Here is a 26,435-nt window from a genome sequence, read left to right as displayed (position 1 = left end):
AAGGTGAGGCCTTTAACCCAAAGTACAACATGCCTACCGTCAAGCACGGTGGTGGTAGTATTATGTTGTGGGGCTGTTTTGCTGCCAATGGAACTGGTGCTTTACAAAGAGTAAATGGGATAATGAAGAAGGAGGATTACCTTCAAATTCTTCAAGATAACCTAACGTCATCAGCCCGAAGATTGGGTCTTGGGCGCAGTTGGGTGTTCCAACAGGACAATGACCCCAAACACACATCAAAAGTGGTAATGGAATGGCTAAATCAGGCTAGAATTAAGGTTTTCGAATGGCCTTCCCAAAGTCCTGACTTAAACGCCATTGAGAACTTGTGGACAATGCTGAAGAAACAAGTCCATTTCAGAAAGCCATCAAATTTTACTGAACTGCACCAATTATGTCAAGAGGAGTGGTCAAAGATTCAACCAGAAGCTTGCCAGACGCTTGTGGATGGCTACCAAAAGCGCCTAGAGTAATTGAAGTGAAAATGGCCAAAGGACATGTTAGCAAATATTAGCGCTGCTGTATGTATATTTTTGACCCAGCAGATTTGATCACTTTTTTCTGTTCACCCATAATAAAGTCATAAAAGAACCAAACTTCATGAATGTTTTTTGTGACAAAGAAGTATCTGTTCCAATCACTCTATCAGAGAAAAATCAGTTGTAGAAATAACTGGAAACTCAAGAAAGACATGACATTATGTTCTTCAGAAGTGTATGTAAACTTTTGACCACAACTGTACAAGTACATGAACCTAAAGCACCTTCTGAAATGTACATCAAACTAACCAAAAAGAAGGATTCAATTTCTTGAGTAATTTTTCCTAATTCATTGCCTGCCATTGACAATGTGAGGTGTCCAATTCACGTAAAATGGGAGAACTACCTGTGAATAGTTATGTTCCAGTGCCATTGACAGCGTTATACGTCCAATCCATTTTGAATTTGAGGTCAAAATGGATTGGACATCTACCACCATCAATGGCAGCCAACAAGTCAATTGTTGTTTATATGGTTTTGTGTACTCATTATACGGTACAATACCAAATATCTTACTAAAATTGGTTTATAAAGATTCGGCAAAACGTTAAGCATTCTCAAGAAACTAAAGAAAAATAATTCAGAATAAAGAAGCAATAGTGTACAGTGACAGCTCTACCGATGATGTATTATTTCGTATATTTGAAAAAATCGGCAGGGTTCTGGATCTGATGCTAATCAATCATGTGTAAAAGTTTCAAAGAAATCAATGAAAAATTGAATGGCAAACGCACCAATCAGTATGGCTGAAATTCCTATTACATGTCCCTTACCAAGCAGGAACCTCTCCACATGGTAGTAATGTTTAATTGGCATTAGGATTATGAGCCCCAATAAAACCGCCAGGGTTCCTGCTCTAATGCGGAAAACTATCCCATCTATCTCAAGGGACTATAAAAGCAAGCGTCTGCTTACACTGTACATTGAGCACCACACTGTCGGTGAACCTCTCATTGCGGTAAGTGACGATGCAGGTCAGCTTCTGCTTGTGTGTCTCTCGGCCGGGCACGATGACATAGTTGCTGCGCACGGTCACCGTGCCATTCTGGTTGCGCGTCTCCTGGAAGGTGGCTTCTCCCTTCAGCCTGGTGTCCCACCTAATGATACTGGGCGGCTTGCCGTTGGCCGACACACACGTGGCCACCGTCATCTTGCGGCGCTGGGATCGGGCCACTATGGTGGGTGTGGTCAGGGTCATGCGAGTCATTGGGCGAGCTGTGGAGACAAAGGGGTTCGAGAATCAAGTCGATTGTTTGATGAATTTCGTGTCAGGCTTTATTTGTGCTATGAAATGTTCCAACAAATGACTTAAAAATGATAGCAGAGCATATTTTTTGACAAAAATCCATTCCCAAAAAGTTACAGAAAAGGCTAAACAATTAAATTAGATCCACTTAGGCTAGGTTCATACTGCACAATTCCAATTTTTTGTCATACAGTGGGGCAAATAAGTATTTCGTCAACCACTAATTGTGCAAGTTCTCCCACTTGAAAATATTAGAGAGGCATGTAATTGTCAACATGGGTAAACCTCAACCATGAGAGACATAATGTGGAAAAAAAAACAGAAAATCACATTGTTTGATTTTTAAATAATTTATTTTCAAATCATGGTGGAAAACAAGTATTTGGTCAATACCAAAAGTTCATCTCAATACTTTGTTATGTACCCTTTGTTGGCAATAACGGAGGCCATATGTTTTCTGTAACTCTTCACAAGCTTTTTATACACTGTTGCTGGTATTTTGGCCCATTCCTCCATGCAGGTCTCCTCTAGAGAAGTTATGTTTTGGGGCTGTCGTTGGGCAACACGGACTTTCAACTCCCTCCACAGATTTTCTATGGGGTTGAGATCTGGAGACTGGTTAGGCCACTCCAGGGCCTTGAAATGCTTCTTACGAAGCCACTCCTTTGTTGCCCTGGCTGTGTCTCTGGGATCACTGTCATGTTGAAAGACCCAGCAACATCTCATTTTCAATGCCCTTTCTGATGGAAGGAGATTTTCACTCAAAATCTCTCGATACATGGCCCCATTCATTCTTTCCTTTACACGGATTTGGTCCCTTTGCAGAAAAACAGCCCCAAAGCATGATGTTTCCACCCCCATGCTTCACAGTGGCTATGGTGGTCTTCGGATGCAAATCAGTATTCTTTCTCCTCCAAACACGAGAACCTGTGTTTCTACCAAAAAGTTCTATTTTGGTTTCATCTGACCATAACACATTCTCCCACTCCTCTTCTGGATCATCCAAATGCTCTCTAGCGTAACGCAGACGGGCCTGGACGTGTACTTTCTTCAGCAGGGGGACACGTCTGGCAGTGCAGGATTTGAGTCCCTGGTGGCACATTGTATTACTGATAGTAGCATTTGATACTGTAGTGCCAGCTCTCTGTAGGTCATTCACTAGGTCCCAACGTGTTCTGGGATTTTTGCTCACCGTTCTTGTTATCATTTTGACACCACGGGGTGAGATCTTGCATGGAACCCCAGATGGAGGGAGACTATCAGTGGTCTTGTATGTCTTCCATTTTTTAATAATTGCTCCCAAAGTTGATTTCTTTACACCAAGCGTCTTACCTATTGCCTGGTACAGGTGTACAGTTTTTTCTCTGGTGTCCTTCGACAGCTCTTTGGTCTTGGCCATTGTGGAGTTTGGAGTGTGACTGACTGAGCTTGTGGACAGGTGTCTTTTATACTGATAATGAGTTAAAACAGGTCCCATTAATACAGGTAACGAGTGGAGCCTCGTTAAACCTCGTTAGAAGAAGTTGGACCTCTTTGACAGCCAGAAATCTTCCTTGTTTGTATGTGACCAAATACTTATTTTTCACTCCAATTTGGAAATAAATTATTTAAAAATCAAACAATGTGATTTTCTGTTTTTTGTTCCATATTGTCTCTCATGGTTGAGGTTTACCCATGTTGACAACTACGGGCCTCTCTAATCTTTTCAAGTCTGAGAACTTTCACAATTGGTGGTTGACTAAATACTTATTTGCCCCACTGTACAAGTTCAACCCTTTTTTTTTTTTTTTTTTTTTATCATGGTAGAAGAAGAGAGTGAATCACATAATGTGCTTGATATGTTCATGAAAGTTGTTCAAAATAATGGCTCGAGCAAATGTGTGTCTTTTTTTCTATTTCTCATTTTTTTCATGAAATATTTAGTCCTGATTAAATGTTGAACAGTTATTTCCTTACAGTAAGTTTATCCTCTTGGTCAGCGTGAACAGCTAGCTAAATAGCTAGCTTCTACACCCCAAAATATCTACCGTTAGAACGGATTTGCAACCCCTTTACTGTGTTCATGCTAAATATTTTTTTATATCAAATCAATCATAAATATTTTACAATTGATCCGTAAGCTGAGCGAATCAAGCTGTTCATATTTTATTATCTAATGTTGATGAAAATGAAGCAGAAAATGAGATATGTGAAGGCTTATTTTTAAGTTCTGAAGTACTGAAGTCTGCGACTGATGCGTAAACTCGAGTCAAGTCGCGTAAACCCGCATCCCCCAACATTGTTAATTAAAACTCATTAAACAAAAGACTTAGTCAATGAAGTGCGTTAGCTCCCCAGGGGGCGTGCTAAGTAAGCAAACGCTAGATTGTGCTGCCTCCTCAAAGCTAAAAAGCAAGTCTTGCAGATGGGAAAGCCAGTGGGCCGGTCCAACATGCACACTCATCTGATTAGAATCCTTTGTGAAGTGCCAATTAGCAATCTTGTCTTTGTACATCAAAAGGCAAGCTTGATCGTAACTAAATGCAAAGTGCAAGCGCGCTAGCGGATCGGGACGCGCTCACCAAGACCAAAACAAAAAATGCAGAGGGCACTTGGAATAAAAAGGGGCATCTGAGAGTTCTTTTGAAACAAGAGCCACTTAGGCAGAGTGCTCATTTCTTTCAAAAGTAAACATATGAACACTTAAGAGTTCTCTGATAAGATTTCTTAATCAAAGATTTCACTTCTTACGCTTCCTTCAGCCCCAGCAACAGATTATTTAACTGCAGAGGTGATTGCTCTAAGGGCTGCAAGGGAAGATGAGCTTCCTCCAAAATGTTGAAAAATAAATGATTAAATGTATACTGTAGTGTGAACATGTCATTGACTAAATATGTGCTCCAATGTGCGCAACTTTTGTTCAGAATTAGCTTCTTATCACTGGTTACAATGCAGCTTGCTTTTCATATCTTCGCGCAGCTTCACAGTCCTTTACACAGTGTGGAAGGTGTGCTTCTCCAGAGATGAGAGTACATTGTTCCACACATAAGCAGAGTTTAAGTGGGAGCCGGGGGAACAGGCCCCCTGGTGGCCAAAAAGTGTCATTGCATTAATTGACTTTCCAATATATATGGCGGAAAACATTCAGGTGACTTGAAGTTCCGCTCTGAGACCCCCAATTTGACCAAATTTCAAAATTGTCCTATATGCATGTGTGATACATCATTGGAAACCCTAAAATCTCTATTTTCTGGGGGAAGAAAAAATTTTAACAGGAGGGCATTTAAAAAAAATAAATAAACAGCAAAACCCAAAGTGGAGGCGAGAGCACGCGAGAGCAGAATTAAAGACGCCATGATTTTAACGTGATATTATCGCGTACTTACATCGTTTCGATCCAAAAACTCCATGTAGCATGTATCATCGAGTGACAAGACACGGATGTAAATGGCCACAGCCGGATTTTTGGGGGATTTTATGGGTGAAACATGGTAATATAACAAGGGTCGCAATGCAGAAATCGTAGACATCAAGGAGTGGTTGAGATGTTCTTTTTCATACATTTTCTCCTTTTAAAAGTTTTTTTTTTTTTTTTTCCAATTTTCTTTGTTTGGATCGATTATTTAGCATCTAACATATTGGGGAAAATGCGACAGTAACAAAAAAATACAATTAATCGATACTTATGAGGTCGATATCTGGGACTTTTTTATAGACGCCATTTTTTTCGTTGTGACGTAATTTGTTTAAAAGTTTAAAATATGCGAGTGACTGATTTTTATTTATTTTTTTTTTTTTAAACAAATTTTTAGACATCAATAAATGATTCTAAGATGAAAATGACAGACATTTTGATTAATAAATATAATTTCCTTCCTTCTTTTTATGGCTGGGTTGAAACAAAAGCGGTTGTGCGACATCTGTAAATGGAGGTTTCCAGGGTAAAAGGGACACATTAAAAATAGTTTGGGGGCTTCATGCGCCATGAATCTGCTATGGCAGCATATAGACATATTGTTCTATCAAACACAACAGTTCTTTTGGCTTAAAATACAGCAGTTTATTTTAAAGAGGAGTGCAAGAGCAGAAGATGCTTTTTCAGTCTTGTCTGTGTTTTCCGCCATATATAAGTTGTAAAGTAATAAAGCAAACAACAAAAATAAATGAAATGAACCAACACATATTTTTAGAATGGGTCAAAATTGTTTTTCAAACTTATTATGTGACTAGCACCTTTGACGGTCATTTACTCTGCATATATATAAAAACATAGCAGCGAATGTTGCTGCCACCCTCCCAGTTCAAATGGATTGGACGTCTACTAGTGATAAACTAATTCTAATTCACACTAGAAGCTTGTTTTTCTGTTAGTCCTTTGTAGAATATCATTGAATGATATCCTGACCAATGTATCGATAATTGTTGTATCGCCATATCGTCAGATCATCGTTATCGTGAGCTTTGTATCACAAATCGTATCGTGTTGTAAGGTACCAAGAGGTGCCCACTCCTAGTGAAGAGCCTGTTGGTACAAAAAAAACCTACGTAAAATAGACAGAAACACTGCTTTCCAGACTCGTTCAAAGGCGTTTTTTTTCCTTCACACGAGCACGGCGATCATTCTTTGAACGCTTGGCTAAATTGGAAGTGATACCTTTGACCTCGCTTTATCAGACCCCGACAAAAAACATAAAAGCAAGAGGAAGATTTCGTTTGATGAAAAAAAAAAAAAAAAACCTTGACTTGGCAGATATTAAAAGAATCTTTCAACAGCCCATCTTTTTCTGATAAAAAAAAAAAAAAAAAAAAAAAAAGTAAGAAGCACAAAGCCTGTGACCAGGCTAGTTGTGATTATTCCATCGTTTGAAAACCTTACTCTGGCTTCAAAGACTAATTTGATGACCTGACCCTTGTTAAATATGGCGCGAGTAGGGTGACACTTGAAAATCTAACTTAAAGTGAACCTCGGACTTAAATACTTGTAGGCTCTAATAAGCAAAACTGTTCTCTTTTACAAAAATAGGTTATTAGAAACATATAAAATTTTGCCATTGATTTAAAAATGTATAATATTTAGTACGTTTTGACCTACGGAGCGCGCCATGTTTTATGCGCGCAACGGGCGCTCGGGGTGATGATGTAGTTGGCCTGGACTGGGAGAATAGGTGTGCTATCTAGCAAGCGAAGCTAGTATGACGACTGGCATGATTTTGTCACATTCTGCTGCTGGTCAGATTGTTTTGTTACACAGCTGTGGGATGAGTTTCCGACATCGGTACCTGCATCCAATTCCAGCTTATCAGCAGTGTCTTTAAACCGATACCCGGCATGTCGCCGAGATATTGACTTGCTGCAATTTGGCAGTTTGTATTCTCGATCCCTTCTTTGCTTGCCTTGGTTTTTTTAGGCGGCGAGACGTCCAACGCATGGGCACATTGGTTAAAAGCCGTGACTACTTACTATTGGTGTTTTTATTGAGTCTTTTATTACCTTTTCATTGCCTCAAAATACTTTTTGCAGGTGTTTCCCTCTCATACTTTTAAGCATTGTGCTAGCTTTAAAGACAATTATAATTCTAAGGGGCTGTGAGATATCAATAGAACTGTTATGTGGCAAGATAACAAATATTAATAAAGTTAACAAAAAAAATAAATCACATTCATGAGCAATTATCGAAAATAGATCGAAAATTACGAACATTTCCGAATGTAGCCCGGAAACAGCCGAATGGGGATGTGACGTCACAGCCAGGAAACAAAAGGTCGAGGCAGGTACCATCGTTGTTTATCAACGAGAGTGTTGCGTTCGTGTTTTATCAAAAAAAAATCGCTAAAATGGTTCAAACCTGTTGTGCTATGTGGTGTACAAATAGCCATTTGTCGCAATGTAGTACCCATGAGTTCCCGAACGCAAGAAAAAGAGCTGGACTACGCAGACAATGAGTAAAGTTTGTCCGTGCTAAAAGGGCTAATTTTGCAGACGCAGCCTCCGGCACTGTTTTGTGTGGTGCACATTTTACACCTGAAAGCTATTCGAACTATGGACAAATTAAATCAGGTTTTGCTAAGAAATTGCTGCTGAAAGCAGATGCGGTGTCCACCATACACGTACAGCCACCTAAATGTCCCGAGATTTTAAGAAAGAGGACGATGACTGGCACTGAGGAGACCACTCCAGGCAAAGTAAAGGAGGGGGAGCAGCCAAGCTCGAAATGGCCAGAGTGAGAACTCTTTTATAATAAAAAACATCACGCATTGGATATAGGACTGGACACATGTATAAATTATCGCTCGTAAAATATATAGACCAAATCCTCGAATCCCATTCATATTTGTGTCTGTTGGCAGAGCGAAAACCTATGATAACACAATAAATGATAATTATTCTATACATTACTTTATTTTGCGGTCACGGAGTATCAGCTTCACAAAAAGAAATGCAAAACAAACCGTTCGGTGTTTCCCACACGATCTGTTGCCGGTGTTTTATCAGTCTGATTGCTCCCCTCAATGATCGTTTCATTAGGCTGCATTGGCTTTCGTTTGGGCTCAAATTGATAACCCAAAACACCAAAGAAAGGTTCATAACCCTCCTCGTCACCATTAGAAGAACGTTCTTTACGTCGGATTCGTCGCTGCAACTAGAAACAAAATTGTCCGCCATCATCGCCGCCATTCAGTACTTTGTCAGGACCCAAGCACTGAGCCAGGTGTTTCCTAGTTGTGACGTCACGCACACAATATGCTAGATTTCCGGGATCTTGGGCACCGGTCGTTTTAGCTTGACAATCGATGCAAATTTCTATCATTTTCTTGGTGTTGCGATGTGTGTAATTACACGAAGTGGCATGATATGAATCCAAAAGGCATGCGTTTAAGGATAAATGATGGAAAATTAGCATTTCCACAGGTGTTTTAATACCCTTTAAAGCAGATTGTTGATCTGTTGACCACATTAGTCAGGCAGCGTATTTAAACTACCCTTATTTGATATTACTACGTTTAAGTATTTTCTTATGGCATCGTCAGTATGTTCTGCCTGTATGCCTCTAAACAAAACAAGCTGAAAGCGCATGGTAGTACTTTGGGTGTCTATTTTGCCTTTTGTAAACGTTTTGCCGGTGTAGCACATTTTGGCAAAACACCGGTTTTGTCCTACTCTCACATTGTCTCATTCCGTCTTTCCTGTTCATTTTGCTTTTGCTGCTCGTTTTGTGAAATATCGACAGTGCTGTCCGGCTCATTAATGTTCCTCTCGGGTTCAAATTGATGACAGGTACGGCAGCGTAGTCCAGTGACGTTACCACCTTGTGACGTCAACTACAATGGGGACCTACTAGTTAAACTAGTTTTACTAATTGTATAAAAACGAAAACACCAAGACTTGTTTTTAAAAAATTCAATTTCAAAAATACATTTTAACAGATGTTTTGAAGAATCTATTCTGAAAATTTAAACTAAAGCATTGAATTTTTTATTCGCTCTACTTTAATTTGGCATATTTAACTTTCCCATCAAATTCACCTCAATATTTCTTGAGTTATCCTATTTACCAGAAATATTGTTTAAATTTCCCTGAGGTTTCCCTTTATAGTTACCTTTTAAATCATCAGTTCTTACATGTCTTGAGGGCGAAAATCACATCATCACATCCTCTCTACCTCCCCAAAATCCCACTGGGATAGTCTTACCGAAAACGGTGAGGTTGACCATGTTCTCGCGGTTGCCTGCCGGGAAGGTTGTGTACTCGCAGATGTACGCCGCTTCATCGTACAGCTGCAGATTGGAGAAGACGATAGTGGTGTCTTCCAGCGATGGAGTGCGGTGGCGCACGGCAGCCTGCTTGAAGCTGACACGCTCCTTGAAAGGCGGCAGCACTGAGACGCCCAGTGCTGGGTTGGCAATGGCCACATTTTGCTTGGTGCCGTTGAGAAGCTTCTGCCAGGTCACCTGCGAGATCTTCACCGGCGGGTTGCTGTTGATGAAAATGCAGCGCAGCTCCACCTGGGAGCCGACAAAGCCGGACTTGCTTGAGTCCATCTGAACCATCTGGCTGCGAGCACCTGTGGTGGAAAAAGATGGAAGATATTCATCAGGACTTGGGGCAACTTCTTTCGGCAACTACGTGGCGTCAGTATGAAGATTCACTCTCAGACGTCATGGTTTTAGCACGACAAAAACATGACTCAGCGATTCTTATGTAGCACTGTCAGGGTGAACGCTAACAATTCATTCAAACTCCAATCAATGAAATAAATCCCATATTGTAAATCTATATCAGATTTGAAACCCTAATTTATAACACTAAGCCAGGGTTGAAGCCTTACATATTTTGAAATTGCACTTAGGACAGAAACCCAAGCTTGAAACTAGATACAGTGTATCACAAAAGTGAGGACACCCCTCGCATTTCTGCAGATATTTAAGTCTATCTTTTCATGGGACAACACTGACAAAATGACACGTTGACACAATGAAAAGTAGTCTGTGTGCAGCTTATATAATAGAGTTCATTTACTTTCCCCTCAAAATGACTCAAAATATTGCCATTAATATCTAAACCCCTGGCAACAAAAGTGAGTCCACAGCATGGGAACTACGTACATCCCTAAATGTCCAAATTGAGTACTGCTTGTCATTTTCCCTCTAAAATGTCATGTGACTCGTTACAGGAGTGCTGCCGGCATTGCTGCAGAGATTGAAAGGGTGTGTGTGTGTGTGGGGGGGGGGGTTCAGCCTGTTAGTACTCAGAACATACGCCGCACTCTACATCAAATTGGTGTGCATGGCTGTCACCCCAGGAGGAAGCCTCTTCTGAAGACGATACACAAGAAAGTCCGCAAACAGTTAGCTGAAGAAATGTCATGGATTACTGGAACCACGTCCTACGGTCTGATGAGACGAAGATTAATTTGTTTAATTCTGATGGTCTCAAGCATGTGTGGCGGCGACCAGGTGAGGAGTACAAAGATAAGTGTGTCATGCCTACAGTCAAGAATTGTGGTGGGAATGACCCCCCTCATGTATGTCCAGTAATTACTTTTTAACCGATATCCCGATATTGTCCAACTCCAAAAATCCGATACCGATATAAAAGTGATACCGATATATGCGGTCGTGGACATATTATGGCTAATTGTATTGTGATGCCGCATTGGATGACTATAATAGTGATAAATGTAACAACTTTAAGGTTTTCCAAATAAAAATTCTGTGTGAAACTTCAACTGGAGTTATGGAATAAGTGCCTATATTGCACCACTATATTGTTGAACTCAAAATAGTGCAAATATCAGTTTTTTGGATCAAGTTTAAGTTCAAAGTGCCAATAAGGCACTGCCATATCACTGCCACATATGGCTCACATGGTGCTTATGGCTCAAAATAACAATGAAGGCACACAGCTTCAGTACATTGGATGAGGTAAAAGGTTGGCATTTGAAAACCAACTGGCAATACATTTTCAAATAAAAAAAGTGCAATAATTTTATTGTCAACTGAAATCAATCTGCCCTGATCTCCTAAACCCTAATAACGAGCAGTTTTGGTGTTGCCTTCTTGAGGTCTGACATTCGGGGAACATTCACTTTTTGGCAGTAATTCTGGTTGTGACATCACAACCAGAATTGATGCGCTAGCTATTACATGTTGACAGAATGGTCGCACGGCAGCAAGAGAATAAAATACCTATGGATGTCATGCTAGAAGACTGCAAAAATCTGCAGTTTATTCTGGGCCGAAAGCCCAAGTAGGATTTAATTTCATTATTAAGATTTGTGTCCAAATTATGCTTTGCAATGCTGTAGTATTTCATACAACCTTTAAAATTTCCTAACCCTAGCTACTTGCTGTAAAATGTTTGCGAAACACTGTTTTAAAGAATTAAAAAAAAAAAAAAAAAGAAAAGGCAATCGTATGAACTTGGAAGTTTACTTTTTACCGCTGATAGTCAAAGAATGACAGATATAAATACCCAGCGGTACAATTGACTACAAAATACAGCTTCCGTATTCGTTCAAAAAAACACCTCTACCCCTCTCTTTTTATTTAGGACGGCCCTAGTAACAAGAGGGGTGCCAACCCTAAAGGGATGGGGAGCAAAGCGGGCAACACGTCTATGAATTTGGTTGGCTATGTTTATGCATGTAGGTGGGATTAATACATGTGTGTCAGCACATTCTAGCAAAGCAAAAACTGTCTTTGTTATTGCCAAGAGGCAAGAGTCTTCAAGGCTTCTTCAAGAAAAACATCAATTAGATTTCATGAAGCAATAGCATTTGGCAAGTAATAAATGTCCCAGACAGATTAAATCTCAATGTCTGTGGCTTGTCCTTGAAGGTGACATTTGAAACCTGGGCCGGAACCGGTTAAAATGGCAAGGCCGATTTAAATGTGTGTATAGTAATCAATCACTAAAATGTCGGTTTACTGCACTCAATCATGGAACATACTATTATAGCAATCGATACTTTATTGTGAGCCTTCATTGGTAAAAAAAAATATTTAATAACCATTTAATAATTGTCTTGTCAGTTGGCGCAAAGTCCGTGTGTCGCCGCACCACCCCTTCTCCATCCTCATCTTATACCGCCAAGGCTATAGCACTTTTAATTACCTTTTATTTTCTCCTGCACAATGCCCGAGGCTACTATTATCAACTCCAAGGCTCTTAATAAACGCAACGGGAACATGTGCCTATAGAAAAATCGAGTGCGAGCTACGCCAGTTTTAGTGTCTCGGAAATTGCTTGTGAAAAACTTTTTTTTTTTTCATTAGCCTCCAAAAAGGAAGTTAATGATGTATTTATTTAATGAAATGCAGATGGGAGGAGACATCCATGCAAGGTTGAGTAATGCTAGCAAACGCAACATTGGAAAAGATGGGTCACTATCTGGGGAATTGCGTTTTACAGCTCTGTATGGACAATTATTTGACTTAACGACACTGTTTGTTGCTTGCGTATTTGTTTATGACCACGTCAGAGCGAAACATGACAGCACTCCCGTCAAGTCGATGCACCCATAACACGACCAAAACTTCTGCAGTTTGCTTCATCCCACTTTGTCTTTACCACATCTTTGTTACTGCACGTCCTTGATTTACATGCACTTGCAGCTAAGGTCCCCTTCTACCCTCCCACCCGCCTTACAAAGCCTGGGATTTACAACGTGCTGTAATCAGCCACAAGGTACGAGCCGGGACTAGCTGCAAGGGGAAAGTCCAGAGTTAACGACTCATAAAGCCACCGGGGATCGCGTCGTAAAAAAACTCAGTCTAAGTATGTTGCGCTACCGAGCAACTGGTGCACAAATTCACCTCAATTTCAAGCTCGAACCCTGATTTCAACAATTTAAAAGTGCACAATGCAGAATTGTTGGCCAAAAACGGTACTGCAACTAGATCAAAATTTTGATGAGCACAAAATGGGTTGGCAGAACAATGCTTCACATTGGAGAACGTGCAGGAAAAGCCTTCAGGCTTATTTATGCTTCTGCGGCAGACCTACACCATCAAGGCAGACCCGATTTATGACCCTACGCCGTAGTCTGAAGTGCACCTCCACAAAATCCTGACTACGCGTCACGTCAACGCGTGCTGATGTGACGCAAATGGACTGTGATTGGTTCGCTCAGACTGTTGTTTCCGGTTCAGCGCAACATCACCGCCATTTACAAAAATTATTGCGCTACTCTCGAAAATGGACCAAGCCGACGAGAGGATCATCGAAGAGGTCCGCAAGTACGACCACCTGTACAATGTTTCGTCAAAGCATTATAAAGATTGCCAAATGGCAAGCAATTCAGGGAAGGAGATTGCTGAAAATGCGGGGCTGGAGGTCAGCGAATGCATAAAAAAAAATGGAAGAACTTCTGAGACAAGCATGTCTGCGTTCAGAAGCTTGCTGGCTTCCACCCGAGGCTCAACAGTATCAGTATCAACAGTCAGGCAGACTACCTCCGCAACAGTCTTCTGCATCACCTGCTTCTCAACACTTATATGATCAACATTTGTTGCTCAATATTGATTAGCTGAAGATCCATATTCAAGCGTGCCATCTCCGTTGCCATTGCCATTGCCATTGAAAAACCTCGAGGAATTCGACAAGAGTCCCCCAAAACTGCACATACACAATGCAACACCCCTCTGGTGGCTTGGCGGTGAATTGCAGAGCAACGTGTTTCGTTGACGCAGAGACTAGTTTACGACAGAGTTGTGGCAACCCGGACGTAGACTGGAAGCTGGTCTCGTGATTGGCTGATGATGAAGCAAAACAGGAACAAATTTGCAACACATAAATTGTCTTATAAAATGTGAAAATCTGTGCTTAACCATTGAGGTCCATTTTCGAGCTATTTCCAAAAAACATGTTTATTTAATGTCTATTATTATTATCATAATGGCCATTTCATGAATCATTGAAATGCAAATCCTACATTGTGCACCTTTAAACCAGTACTGAAACCCTAATTTTCCCCAGACTTTAACACGAACTAAAACTTTATTAACACTTTCAGGGACAGTGGTCATAACAATGGACAGCTGTATTCAAACATTGACATTTAAGACCTTTAAATGTTCATAGAGCAAGTAACTATGTTTGCTAATTAAAAAACAACAACTTTTTTAAATTATCATGTTTTTTAAAGTTACTAAACATGAACTTATTTCTTAATATTATTTTTACATAATTATACTATGTTAATAAATGCTAAATTAATGAAATAAATTATTTAGGTCATTTAACACTTGATAGGGGAATTGATTATTTTTGGTGATTTAAAAAAAAACTTGTATTATTATTATTATTTCAAAGTATTAATTACTTTTGTATTTACGTTTTGCGTAATTTTGTATTAATTTTTAATAACTATACACAATTGTGTAAATTCATTATAAATAAAATATTTATAATATTAATAAAAAAGTTTAATAAAAACGTAATATTATAAATATGAATTAAAACTAAGGCTGTCAAAATTATCGCGTTAACGGGCGGTAATTATTTTTTTTAATTAATCAAGTTAAAATATTTGACGCAATTAACGCACATGCCCCGCTCAAACAGATTAAAATGACAGCACGGTGCAATGCCAACTTGTTACTTGTGTTTTTTGGAGTTTTGTCGCCCTCTGCTGGCGCTTGGGTGGGACTGATTTTATGGGCTTAAGCACCCATGAGCATTGTGTAATTATTGACATCAACAATGGCGGGCTGCTAGTTTATTTTTTTTATTGAAATTTTTACATATTTTATTAATACAAAAACATTAAGAGGGGTTTTGATATATAATTTCTATAACTTGTACTAACATTTATCTTTTAAGAAGTCTTTCTATCCATGGATCGCTTTAACAGAATGTTAATAATGTTAATGCCATCTTGTTGATTTATTGTTATAATAAACAAATACAGTACTTATGTTATATGTTACATACGTATGTTGAATGTATATATAGATGTCTTGTCTTATCTTTCCATTCCAACAATTTACAGAAAAATATGGCATATTTTATTGATGGTTTGAATTGCGATTAATTACGATTAATTTTTAAGCTGTAATTAACTTGATTAAAAAATTTAATCATTTGACAGCCCTAATTAAAACACATACTGGTTACAGCCCCGAGTAATAATCTAAACATTTTTTCATATTATTTCACTTAATGCATGCCAATAACCGCAAAAGACGTCCAAATCATTTAAATTGGCAAGTTTCAGTGCCAATGATGTCGTTAAGACGTCCAATCCATTTTGACTGGGAGGAGTGAATGACTAAATTCTTCGCCACTCCCAGTCAAAGTGGATTGGACGTCTAGCACCATCAAAAGCAGCCAAAGACTTAAATGAGTGCTCTTAAAGGTTAAAAAGAAAAAAAAACACTAAATTTGGGCAATTGAAAACAATAAACACGGCCTTAAACCCTAATAGATGCTGTATTGGTTTGCTAGCAAAATAAATGAAAAAAAACATACAATAAGAGACTGATGGGTGCAGCATTTCCACAGTGAGATACTGATGTTGTTTCACAGTAATACCTGACTCGCAAACATCAAATTCGTAGCAAACTTAGCTGTCAAATCCGTCTGAGCCGTACTAAATAAGCGGGAGCGCATTCTATCTCTGACACCGTCACGACAAACACACTTCATTCTCCGCCGTGAAAAAAGACCATTTCAATGCATTGTTATGGCTTTCGCTCAAGCGCGGCCACAGCCAAAGAGACTTAAGTGACAACCTTTAGAAGTTAGCGAGCGCAACATCATCTTTCATTTCCCCCGTACAATGTCTGTGGAGATTTGGACCCGCACCGCCCACCAGATGACAGATTGATTCGCTAACGCGCTTTGACAGCGAGGACTAGCAACCTTGTCATGTGTACCTTGAGGAACACCTGTGTCCTTGCGCACCTCTGCTCCACTTTATCACCGCTCGCATTAGCGGAGCGCCGCCGCCGGCCGTATGATATTTGGTTCACCGTATGATATTTCATGAGACGGCAAACGCAATTTGCCGCATGACAGCGCTAGTTAAAGTTAGATGTCTGGTCCATTTCAAACAATGCGTGCCAAATATTTCCTGTTTTTTTGTTAAAGTACTTCTGTGTATATCCTCCAGGTTGTGAAAATGCAAGAAATCTTTAACTTCTTTTTGAGTACTTTTACTTTTTTTCCAGTACTTAACGTTTTCAGGGACACTGGTCACTACAGTGGACATCTATTCCACTGAACTGGCGATGTGCTGTGATCATTTGATGGCTTCCAACCACTCCCAGTTAAAATGATGACAATGAGTTGATACTTCCGCTTATCCGAGGTACTCTCTCCAGCAACTTTGTCTAGCTCTTCCAGAGAAATCCCGAGCTGTTCCTAAGTCAGCCGGGAGACACAGTCTTCCCAGCGTGTCCTGGGTTGACCCCGAGGCCTCCTCCTAGTGGGACATACCTAGAACACTCCACCTGGGAGGGGTCCAGGAGCATTCCTAATTAGACGCCCGAGCCACCTCACCTGGCTCCTCTTGATGCGGAGGAGTAGCAGCTCTTCTCTGAACACGTTTAGTTTAGAATTAAATTTAAAATCCTCCTTCTTACATTTAAGACCATTAATGGTCTGAGGCCATCTTATCTCACTGTTGCTCTGGTTCCATACCGCCCCAACAGAACACTCTGTTCTCAGAATGCAGGTCTACTGGTAGTTCCCAGGGTTTCTAAAAGTACAGTAGGAGCAAAAGCCTTTAGCTACCAAGCTCCTGTCTTGTGGAATGAGCTTCCAGCTAGTATTAAAGAAGCTGTCAAAGTCTGTAAATTTAAGATTAGACTAAAAATGTTCCTATTCCACAAAGCTTATGGTCAGGCTAGTTGAAATCGGACTAGACTCACAGTTCAGTCTAAGCTGCACTAGAAGCTATAATGCTGGGGGAAGTATAGCCACCGAGTCCTATCTCCTTTTTCTCACTCTACCTACCACTTGTCTTACTTTATTTCTCTTTTCTAATTTTAATATCTAGTTGACTAGTCTCTTCATCACTAGTCACCCGGTGTCCCCTTTCCCCCCTCCCCTCTGGGAAGGGGCTATTTATGAGTCGCAGCCTCCTGACTATCCGGACCCCTGGCTGGATGGACGTCCTCGTTGACCCCCGCCACCGTCTCATCTGGCTAGATGGAGTGCCTCTTGTTCCCTCACTCTAGTGCATCTCTACAAACTGTAACTCCGTCTGCTAATTCTCGTTAGCAGTCCTGGTGCTACCTGTCTATCCGTCTTGGGAGTGGATCTGATTGTGGTTCTCCCCAAGGTTTCTCATTTTTTCCAAAGGGTTTTGGGAGTTTTTCCTTGCCGACATGGAGCGTTTAAGGATGAGGGATGCCCAGGACTTGGACTAGAACTTTATTTAATTCATCTACTGTTTCTGACTGTGTATCATATTGCCTCTGCAAAGCCCTTTGAGACAACATTGTTTTGATATAGGGCTATACAAATAAAATTGAATTGAATTGAACCCCTTCTGGATGACCGAGCTTCCAATCCTATCTAAGAAAGAACCCGGTCAAGACCCACAGCTCGTGACCATAGGTGGCACTAGGAACGTGGATCGACCGGTAAATAGAGAGCGTTGCATTTCGTCTCATCTCCTTACCCACAATGGCCCAATACAGAGACTGCATCACTGCACATGCTGCAGTTATTTGCCTGTCAATCTCGTGCTCCATTCTTCTCACACTCGTGAACAAGACCCTGGAATACTCCTCCACTTGGGGAAGGACCTCATCCCTGACCTAGAGAGGGTTTTCCACCTTTTCTGACCAAGGACCATAGTTTCAGATTAGGAAGTGCCGATTCTCATTGTCTAGCGAGAGCTGGAGATCGCGGCTTGATGAAGCCAACAGAACAACGTCATCTACAAAAAGTAGACACGTTATACTGAGGCCACCAAACCCTTCAATGCCTGGGCGGCGGCTAGATATTCTGTCCATAAAAGTTATAAACAGAATCGGTTGATACCTCAAAATACAAATTATTAAATTGATTACATATCGGACCCGATTGTAGATCACGTGATGGTGGACATCCCGAGTACAAACACCGAAAACACCGAAAACACAGAACACTAAGGGTGTCACGGTACATGTATTTGTATTGAACCGTTTCGGTACGTGGTGCTCGGTTCGGAACGGAGGCGTACCGAACGAGTTTCTGACGAAATGTAACCCTTACTTTTCGAGGCTGTGAGTCGATCGGGTTACAATTTCTTTGTGTAGATTATATTTACTCTGTCTTCTTCACTATAATGAGGACCAACACGGTAGGACAGTATAACCCAGAAACGTCAACGGCGTGACAACGTGGTCGCCGCGAGAACGCAGTGAAACGCGGGCGTTAAAGTCAATCAGCCAATGCACACCAGTCACAGAGTGGCCGCGTTTTAGACGCGTCCCAGAAGTGGCTCAACACGACCCACGCGAAAAGAACGGCAGAGTTTATTATTTGACGCGAGACGCGACTCTCCTGCATTATTGCTACTAATGGTAGGCAGGATTGGGCAGACCGGAAGTCACTCGTGTAAAAATACGGTGGATCCGGTCAATTTTCAAACAAATATGCAATCGTAACCCACTGTTTGAGTCCATCAGATCTCTTGAGTGGTAGATCGGGGCACAGTTGGCTTGTCTTTGTTGGTTTACTGCTGTCTTCTCTGCTATAATAATAACCAACATGGCCCCATGTTCAATACAAAACCCTCCTACCACAACAAAACAAGTAGGAGCTAATATTCACATAGGAACTAAAGTTATACAACATAAAATATACAATATAAATGAATACTACATCACATTTGTAAATTATAAACACATCATAAAATAAGTAGCCCATTTAGATAAAATAAATTGAAATGGGCTAAAACACCTGTAATTAAATAATAATAATACACAGATCCTGCTTCCACAATTTATCAATTTCTGTGTGGCGCTTTAACTTGAGAAAATCCACCAATAAAGCTTATGAAAACCGTTCATAGGAAAAAAAAAAAGATTCATTGAGGCATTTCATTTGTAAAATACATTTTAAAATCTTTGTCATTGGGATAGCTTTTCTCTTTAGCACAGGACTTCTTTTTTTCTTCTTTCTTTCAGAAAGAAAGCTGACCAATACACTGGGTCTGAAAGGCAAATTGTTGTTGGATTATCTTTAAAAACCCGCAACTTTTTGAGCAGAATTCTAGCTTTGTATAGGCTAATGTTCCTATTGTTGAAAGCACAAAGGTGTGTAATAAACAAATAGCACATTTATATTTTAAATTTTGTTTTCTTACAGTACCAAAAATGAACCGCACCTTGACCTCAAAACCGAGGTACATACCAAACCGAGATTTTTGTGTACCGTTTCACCCCTACAGAACACAGAAAAACCTGAGGTTGTTAAGCCTTGGAACAAAGACTCAGTCAAGGGGAAAAGTCAAAGAATGAGACTTGGAAGTCTAATACCAGAGACTGTTCTTCAGCACTGTTATCTCAAAACCAATCGTATCAACACGCTACTGTCCAAGAACCTCAGTTTCGTCCCTTTGACACGATCTCACCCTCACTTCTTTAGCTGATATCTATGTGAAAAACTCCAGCTGCTGTTCTGTGACGTCGCTTTTATTTTCCAACATTGTGCAAAAAGGACCTTTTTTTCCCCTCTGGATTGGGTTCTTTAACAACACAAAATCCGTCCAGACCCACAAATACTGGCAGGAGGTTTTTTAGTGCGAAGTGCTGCAGCCCCTCCCTTCATCTTTACAGAGTGAAGCAAATAAACAGGCCCTCGCACAAATGGAAACCAGAGGACTACGCGTAATTACGCAGCCACAGAGCCCAAATCCCCGCTGTCGGAGGGCCAGGGGCGCCCACGGGGACCTCAGAAACTGGAAGAGTCCTTGCCTGACACGGTGGAGCTCTAATTACAGTGTTACATGGGGAGGTAGACTTTAAGATGAGTCCTAAGAGAATACTCGAACTTTAAAGACGAGAGGAGAAAACAAATAACGCAGAAAATGAATGATGAATGATGAAAAGAAACACTTTCAGGTGAGCTCAGTCAGATGGAGAAAGGGGGATGATGTTATTAAAACGGCAGCACAGCTGTCTGGGCTTCTGCTGATAGCAACACTCCGGAGACCTCGTCACCAAACGACCACGGTCAGATCCAGCAAGCTTTGCGCTGTCTGGCAAAACCGTAACTTCTGTTAAAACCGCCATCTCTTATTGTGATAAGTAGCGTCACTTTGAAGGCAAACACGGGGAACGGGCTTAACTCGTTCCTATCGACAGGCCGTGGGATGTTTGTTCTGCTGCAGGCATGAGAACACTCAGCCAATTGTATCGTTACATTCATGAGTTATGTGTCAGCAGAACAATAAAACGGTACCACAAAAAGCTTTTGAAACTAAACAGGCAATGCTTTAAGCCGGATGTTACCATTCATAACTAGTACTAAATTAATTAAGTCACGGGTGTCAAATTAATCTTTTTTTGTGCCATGCAATCAATTACCTAAAATTGTCAAACTGCTCTTTATCTTCGTGTAATTATTATTTTTTTTTTTTAAGTCAATTTCCAAAAAATCCCCCCAAAAAGGAAGAACAGTAAACATTTATTTTTTTTCTAATTCATTAGTTTTTTAAATTATTTTTTTTTTTTTGTACGATTTACTTTCGCGGGCCACACAAAACGATGGGTGGTCAAGATCTGGTTTGTCACTTCTGAATTTAGTTAGAAATATTGTTAAACACACGCAAACCAGATTGATTGTTCCATATGTCCGCTACAAATATATTACCTATGTAAATTCGGGCAAGACCAATTAAGAACTTTTTCATGGAAAGAACTTTGAAAAAATTGGACGATGGCCCTTCTTGTCACACTCGCGAAAACATTGTTTCCCATAAAAAAAAAAAAAAAAAAAACAGTTTTAATGTGGAAATTTGGTGTACAGTGATCCCTCGTTTTTCACGGTTAATAGGGATCAGAACCTACTGCATTAAGTGACCCTCCCCCAAATTGTTTTTATTATTTTATTTTTTTTGTTAAATATATTTTTTCAGAGCTATCATTGGAAGAAGATACATATAAGACATGTTTTTGTTTTACCTTTTTCCCCAAAGAATACTAGAATAATAAAAAAAAATGTAAATATATATATTTAATAAATGTTTTCAAGCCCTTTAAATATCATAATTATGATCAGTTTTAAACATATTACACATTACCACAGAATTATTTTTAAAGTACACACCCAATCCATTAAAAAAAAAAAAAGCCTCTCTTTATTGAATGCTTCATTGAGTGTCCACTCAAATCCGCTCCAGCTGCTCACTTACACACAATGAGTCGCCACGGCAACTGTTTGACAAGTTAAACGATGATTAACGCATGAGGCGCTTTGAAGGTCGAGTCTGTATTTTTTTTAATTGAAAAAAAAAAAATGCGCGATGGACTGAGGGCGCGAAGTTTGAAGCGCGAAGTAGCGAGGGATCACTGTATTTTAGACAAACCAAGAGGCGTGACAGCTAGCCGACATGCTAACCCGAACCGAGTGATATTTCAAAGTGTTCGAAGCGGAAAATCACACATAACTAGCCCGGAGCATTTTACATGACTACTGGGTTGTCAACTGTCTTTGCCAATTGGCAAACCGCCCAGCAGAGAGCAATTTACAGCTCGTTCCCCTCCTACTACGGACAGGAGACCTTGTCGGGGAAGCAGCTGGACAATGACCGCCGAACAAACCGGCCGACGTCAGAGGAGCGTGTAACTGCCAAATGGTCAAGACGAATATCGCAAAATAATGCTTGACTACAAGGCGAAGTCGTAAACAGCGAGACACTCAGTGGAGGAGGGCGGCTGCAGTTGTTGTGCAGCTAACATGTGCAGCTAATGTGTATGAGGAGAGCTTTTTTGCGGTACATGCCCATCCATGATCAAATGTAAGTAGTCCTTTATTCAAAGAAAGTTTGTAGTGTTTACTTTGTAATCGCTGTATTCGCGTCTATTTTTAACACCAAGTTACAATTTCTTATCGTTCGGAAAATTCGACTGAACACCGGGCACATGAAGAGGGGAATAAGCCAAGTATAGTGCTCTCCAGGCGGGTGGATGTGTGACAAGCCGGTTGTCAGCCACAGAAGGCAAGCCACCTACATATTAAAATGATCCCAGTATTTGACATAATACAAAAGACGTTGTTTACTCACTTCCTCGTAAGTCCCATGGTCCCACAGTAGTAGGGCTTGTTTTGGCCAATATCCACCGGTGAATGGGAACCTTTTGAAACCCCAAAAAGGCGCACACGCCTCTCCCTCGTACAGCAAGATTTTTCTGTTTAGCTGCCGTGATGCGAAAAATAAACGTATTAACCCGCAAAATCAGCTGAATCCTTAGGACTCATTCCTCCGTACACATCACAGCGCCCTCTTTCTCAACTCGAGACTGTTGCCGGAAGTCACTGATTTTCATGGTGCGGGATTCAAAAAACTAAATAAATATTGCGATCGCTTCCACACACATCCAAGCGCTCCACTTCATTCAGGAGCATAAAATACAGCGTGTATAATGAAATAAACATGTTTTTTCATGTCACAGGCACTTGAGGCAAAGAGTTGCTTCCTGGTCAGTTCTGCAGCTCCCACCTCTTTCTCCTGATTGTCTAGGTCATCAGATGGCCGCAAAGTGGTTAGACGTTTGAGTTTGAAAAGACAGTACTAATGAATGACTCAGACAGGATAGTCATATTGCGTACAACAGGATAGTTATAGTACATACAACGCTAGCTAACCCTTTAACACCGAACGTGTCGGCAGCGATGCGTTTACGCATATCGTCTTTGAAGCTTCGTCACGCTGTAATTACGTCACCCACGTGCCGCTGGTTGGTCTCGTTTGAAAGTGCGGAAGTTGATGGCCACACCAGTTTTCATTTGAAGTCAATCGGCCAAGAAAAACGGGAGATAATGTCAATTGAGTTTTATAGTTTTATTGCACTCATAAATATGCATTCAAACGCTGCATGGACCATGTGTCTATCTCCATATTTCCATCATTTTTTGTCCTTTTTTCAAAACCGAAAGCAGCACAAAAGACTAAATATCCCAAGAGCCGTTGTGATGTCAAGAAGGACGAACCGAATGTGATCATTTTTTAAAAATTTCCGAGCGCGGCGCCAACTATTGAAAGGGAGGCATGCGAAGCAAGCATCGGCCGGTTGGTTTGAGTGACCGACTTTGAAACGTGCCGAATTAATATAAAACTACATTTAGCGCAAGCTAATGCATTATTTCATTGACTCAAGGAAGAAGATGAGCCGTATTTGTCGTTGTTTTCTAGGGATGAGTCGGCGTCTCGGCGAGTAGAAGTGACAGCAGCGCGCAAATGGCGAAAGAGTAGGCTGTGTGACAGTCGGTGTGATGCAGCTCCGTGACCTGTTCAAGAAGAAGCTTTATTGAGTGCGCACAAAAAAACAAAACAAAAAAAAAAACTTTATTGGTTCGCATGCCTGAAATTTTGAATTGAAGCGAACTACTTGTCCGTATTTTTTAAAATACTTTTTTTCAATGTTATATATATTTTTTTCTTCACTATAATATTTTCAATTTTTATGTAGATGTGTGTTCGAGAAGCTTGGTTACATGTACGTATATACTTTTGATAAGGTGATGGGTACAACACCTAACTTCACAAAGAGATATCCTCCAAACCCTTTTTGTGTTAGATGATAAATAGAATTTTTTTTCTTACTATTTTGCACGCTATATAACCTGTTTTGACCATAGTATGTGTAAAGGCCAAAAACGCCTATGACCATACCTGCTGTTTATGTTGAATTGTCAAACATAAAACTATTCAATCTTATTTTTTTCTATTGACTGTTTATCCTAACAAGTTGAATAAATATTATCAAGCTTTAAAATGGTTGGTTGAGCATGTTTGGTTGTCAGTGGGGCATCAACATTAAAAATTTTGAAAAAAGATTTTGGGATTTTTTTGTCTTTTTGGGTCCAAAATGTGGATTATAATTGGTCAGTGAAGAAAACAACAGTTTAGACATGAAGTTCAAGGTGTCCTGAAAAAAGGGACCCAACTTGGCCATTGTGAACTATTTTTTCTTTGAAATATAAAGTCAACATCAAATGCATGCAAATTCAGCCAAAATAGGGTAAGGTGTTTAAGGGTTAAACTCCTTTGTTACCAAAATAAGCACAATCAAGCTTCATTCAGTGTTCTTCTACTAAACGTCTTGGATAAAGAGTGCCACTTTTAGGGCATTGAAAGTATCAACGTCTCGCTCTTCTTACATTACACTTCACATTGAAATTGAGGGCACCCGTCCTTTTTTAAGCCTGTCTTTTTCTCCATAAAACAAGCGCTCCCTGGCAGAGACGCCCGCCCAGCTGGCCGGCTCCCAGCCAGCTTTTCAAAAGACAATTATTGGCTCGTTTGCCGCCGCGCTCATCCCAGAAGAAACTCATTTGTGCCAGAGTTGAAGCATAATTCACGGCCCGCAATGTGAGCGAGGCCAAGACAAAGTAGGACCCGATGCATATTTTAGAAGAGATGCTCATTAATGTCGTCTATTTAAAGCCACGCCAGGCAGTTTTGGCGGAGAAACGGCGTCCCCAGAACGCTAGCGAGACGTCGCCGTTTTGCGAAGGGTGGCGCAGGCTCGAAAGAGGTGATGACAATACATCCAGATGGGCGCAGCTGGTGAACTTTAGTGTAAATGTTTTGGTTAGTGGGACACGGAGGGATCAAACGCGACGCAACCCACTCGGGATAATGAGCCTTTAATGCGGTCGCTGTTCCCACGGCGACCATGACCGGGCCGTCCTTGGTAGGTCGTGGTCACGCACGCGACTGTTTAGGGAGGCGGGAAATATTTTGGCCCATATGTGAAAAATCAAACAAAAAGAACATGTTTGATGTATTTATTTATGTTGAAGTACTTATTCATTGGCTTCCATTGATGTCGATAGACAAATCCATTTTGACTGGGAGGGCAGACAGCGATCTTTCAATCGCTGCCAAACCCCCGGTCAAATTGGATTGGACGTCAATACCGTTAATGGCAGTGAAACATACTCACTCAGTGCCAACCTTAGCAGTTAAAACAGATTTGATGTCTATAACTCTCAATGGCAGCTATAAGCATATTCAGGTAATACGCGTATGTTCAAAACGACACACATTTTAACAATGAAAACACTTGACACAAAAAACTGGGGTTCAAATGTCCATCTCGTCTGATCCATATGTAAATTTAGTAGATTAAATTAGCCTAATTTCCCTAACAAAAATCCACTGGCCTAAATGCTATGAATCCTAACGTACAGTGGTACCTCTACATACGAAGTTAATCCGTTCCAGGACCTTGTTTGTAAGTCGAAATGGTCGTATGTCGAGCAGGATTTTCCCATAGGAATACATTATAATTCCATTAATTCGTTCCACAACCCAAAAACCTTCACTAAATCCTTAAAAAATACTGCTGGTACTATTACAAATGGCAATTACACATAGCAAAACAAATAAATTATAAATCAAAATCGGAATAATAATAATAATAATAATTCCTGTATTAATGTAACGAATCGGGTTCTAATGTGGCGGACGTTTTTTGCTGACCCTGAACGCACCGCGGAGCTGACGTGCCAGAGACAGACCGGTGAGCTTGAGCTTCACTTTCACTTTGAATGCTTTCTTGAGAACACCGTCAATTGCGGCAGACAGAAGGTGTTTTTGTTTTGAATAAGTTGTGAAATAAATGACGTGGCGAAGTTGGCGATTTCTCTGGAGATGTTACCACAATAAGAATTGTCAGCTTAACTTATAAAGACTGGCGAACGATGGTCGGAGGAGGACCGTGGAGATGTATTGTTGAGCCATTTCACGGATGCCCACCCTACGCTCATATTTTTCTGTCATTTGCATCTTCATTTAGAAGGTAAGCGTCAACTTTTTCCTTGTTTCACCACCTGTACCAACCTTTTCTGAAACCAGTGTTGATTTGTCACACAAGAAAATCCGCCGTGCATTCGTCTGCGGTGCTGCCATTGTCGTCGTATTTCAAACATGTCGTCGGATGTAGAAACAAATGGCGAGTCAAATTTTACGTCGGATGTCGAAAAGTTCGTGTGTCGAAGCGATC

At 40.5% G+C, this 26,435-nt stretch overlaps 1 protein-coding gene across 5 annotated transcripts in view; it reads right to left on the bottom strand.

Annotated features, from left to right (window-relative positions):
- LOC130911149 (nectin-1-like) overlaps window positions 1–26,435 on the bottom strand; it is a 586,891-nt gene that overhangs the window by 416,960 nt on the left and 143,496 nt on the right. For all 5 annotated transcript variants that reach the window (XM_057828909.1, XM_057828911.1, XM_057828910.1 and 2 more), the window contains 2 exons: window positions 9,455–9,826; window positions 1,455–1,754 (listed from right to left, as the gene is read on the bottom strand). In XM_057828909.1, coding sequence (XP_057684892.1) covers window positions 1,455–1,754; window positions 9,455–9,826 — 672 coding nt within the window. The remainder of the gene's footprint in view (window positions 1–1,454; window positions 1,755–9,454; window positions 9,827–26,435) is intronic.

Source organism: Corythoichthys intestinalis, unplaced genomic scaffold (assembly GCF_030265065.1).
Source record: "Corythoichthys intestinalis isolate RoL2023-P3 unplaced genomic scaffold, ASM3026506v1 HiC_scaffold_23, whole genome shotgun sequence".
Classification (NCBI taxonomy): domain Eukaryota; kingdom Metazoa; phylum Chordata; class Actinopteri; order Syngnathiformes; family Syngnathidae; genus Corythoichthys; species Corythoichthys intestinalis.
The sequence above is the reverse complement of the archived record's forward strand: the minus strand, read 5'-3'. Positions and strand labels throughout refer to the sequence as shown.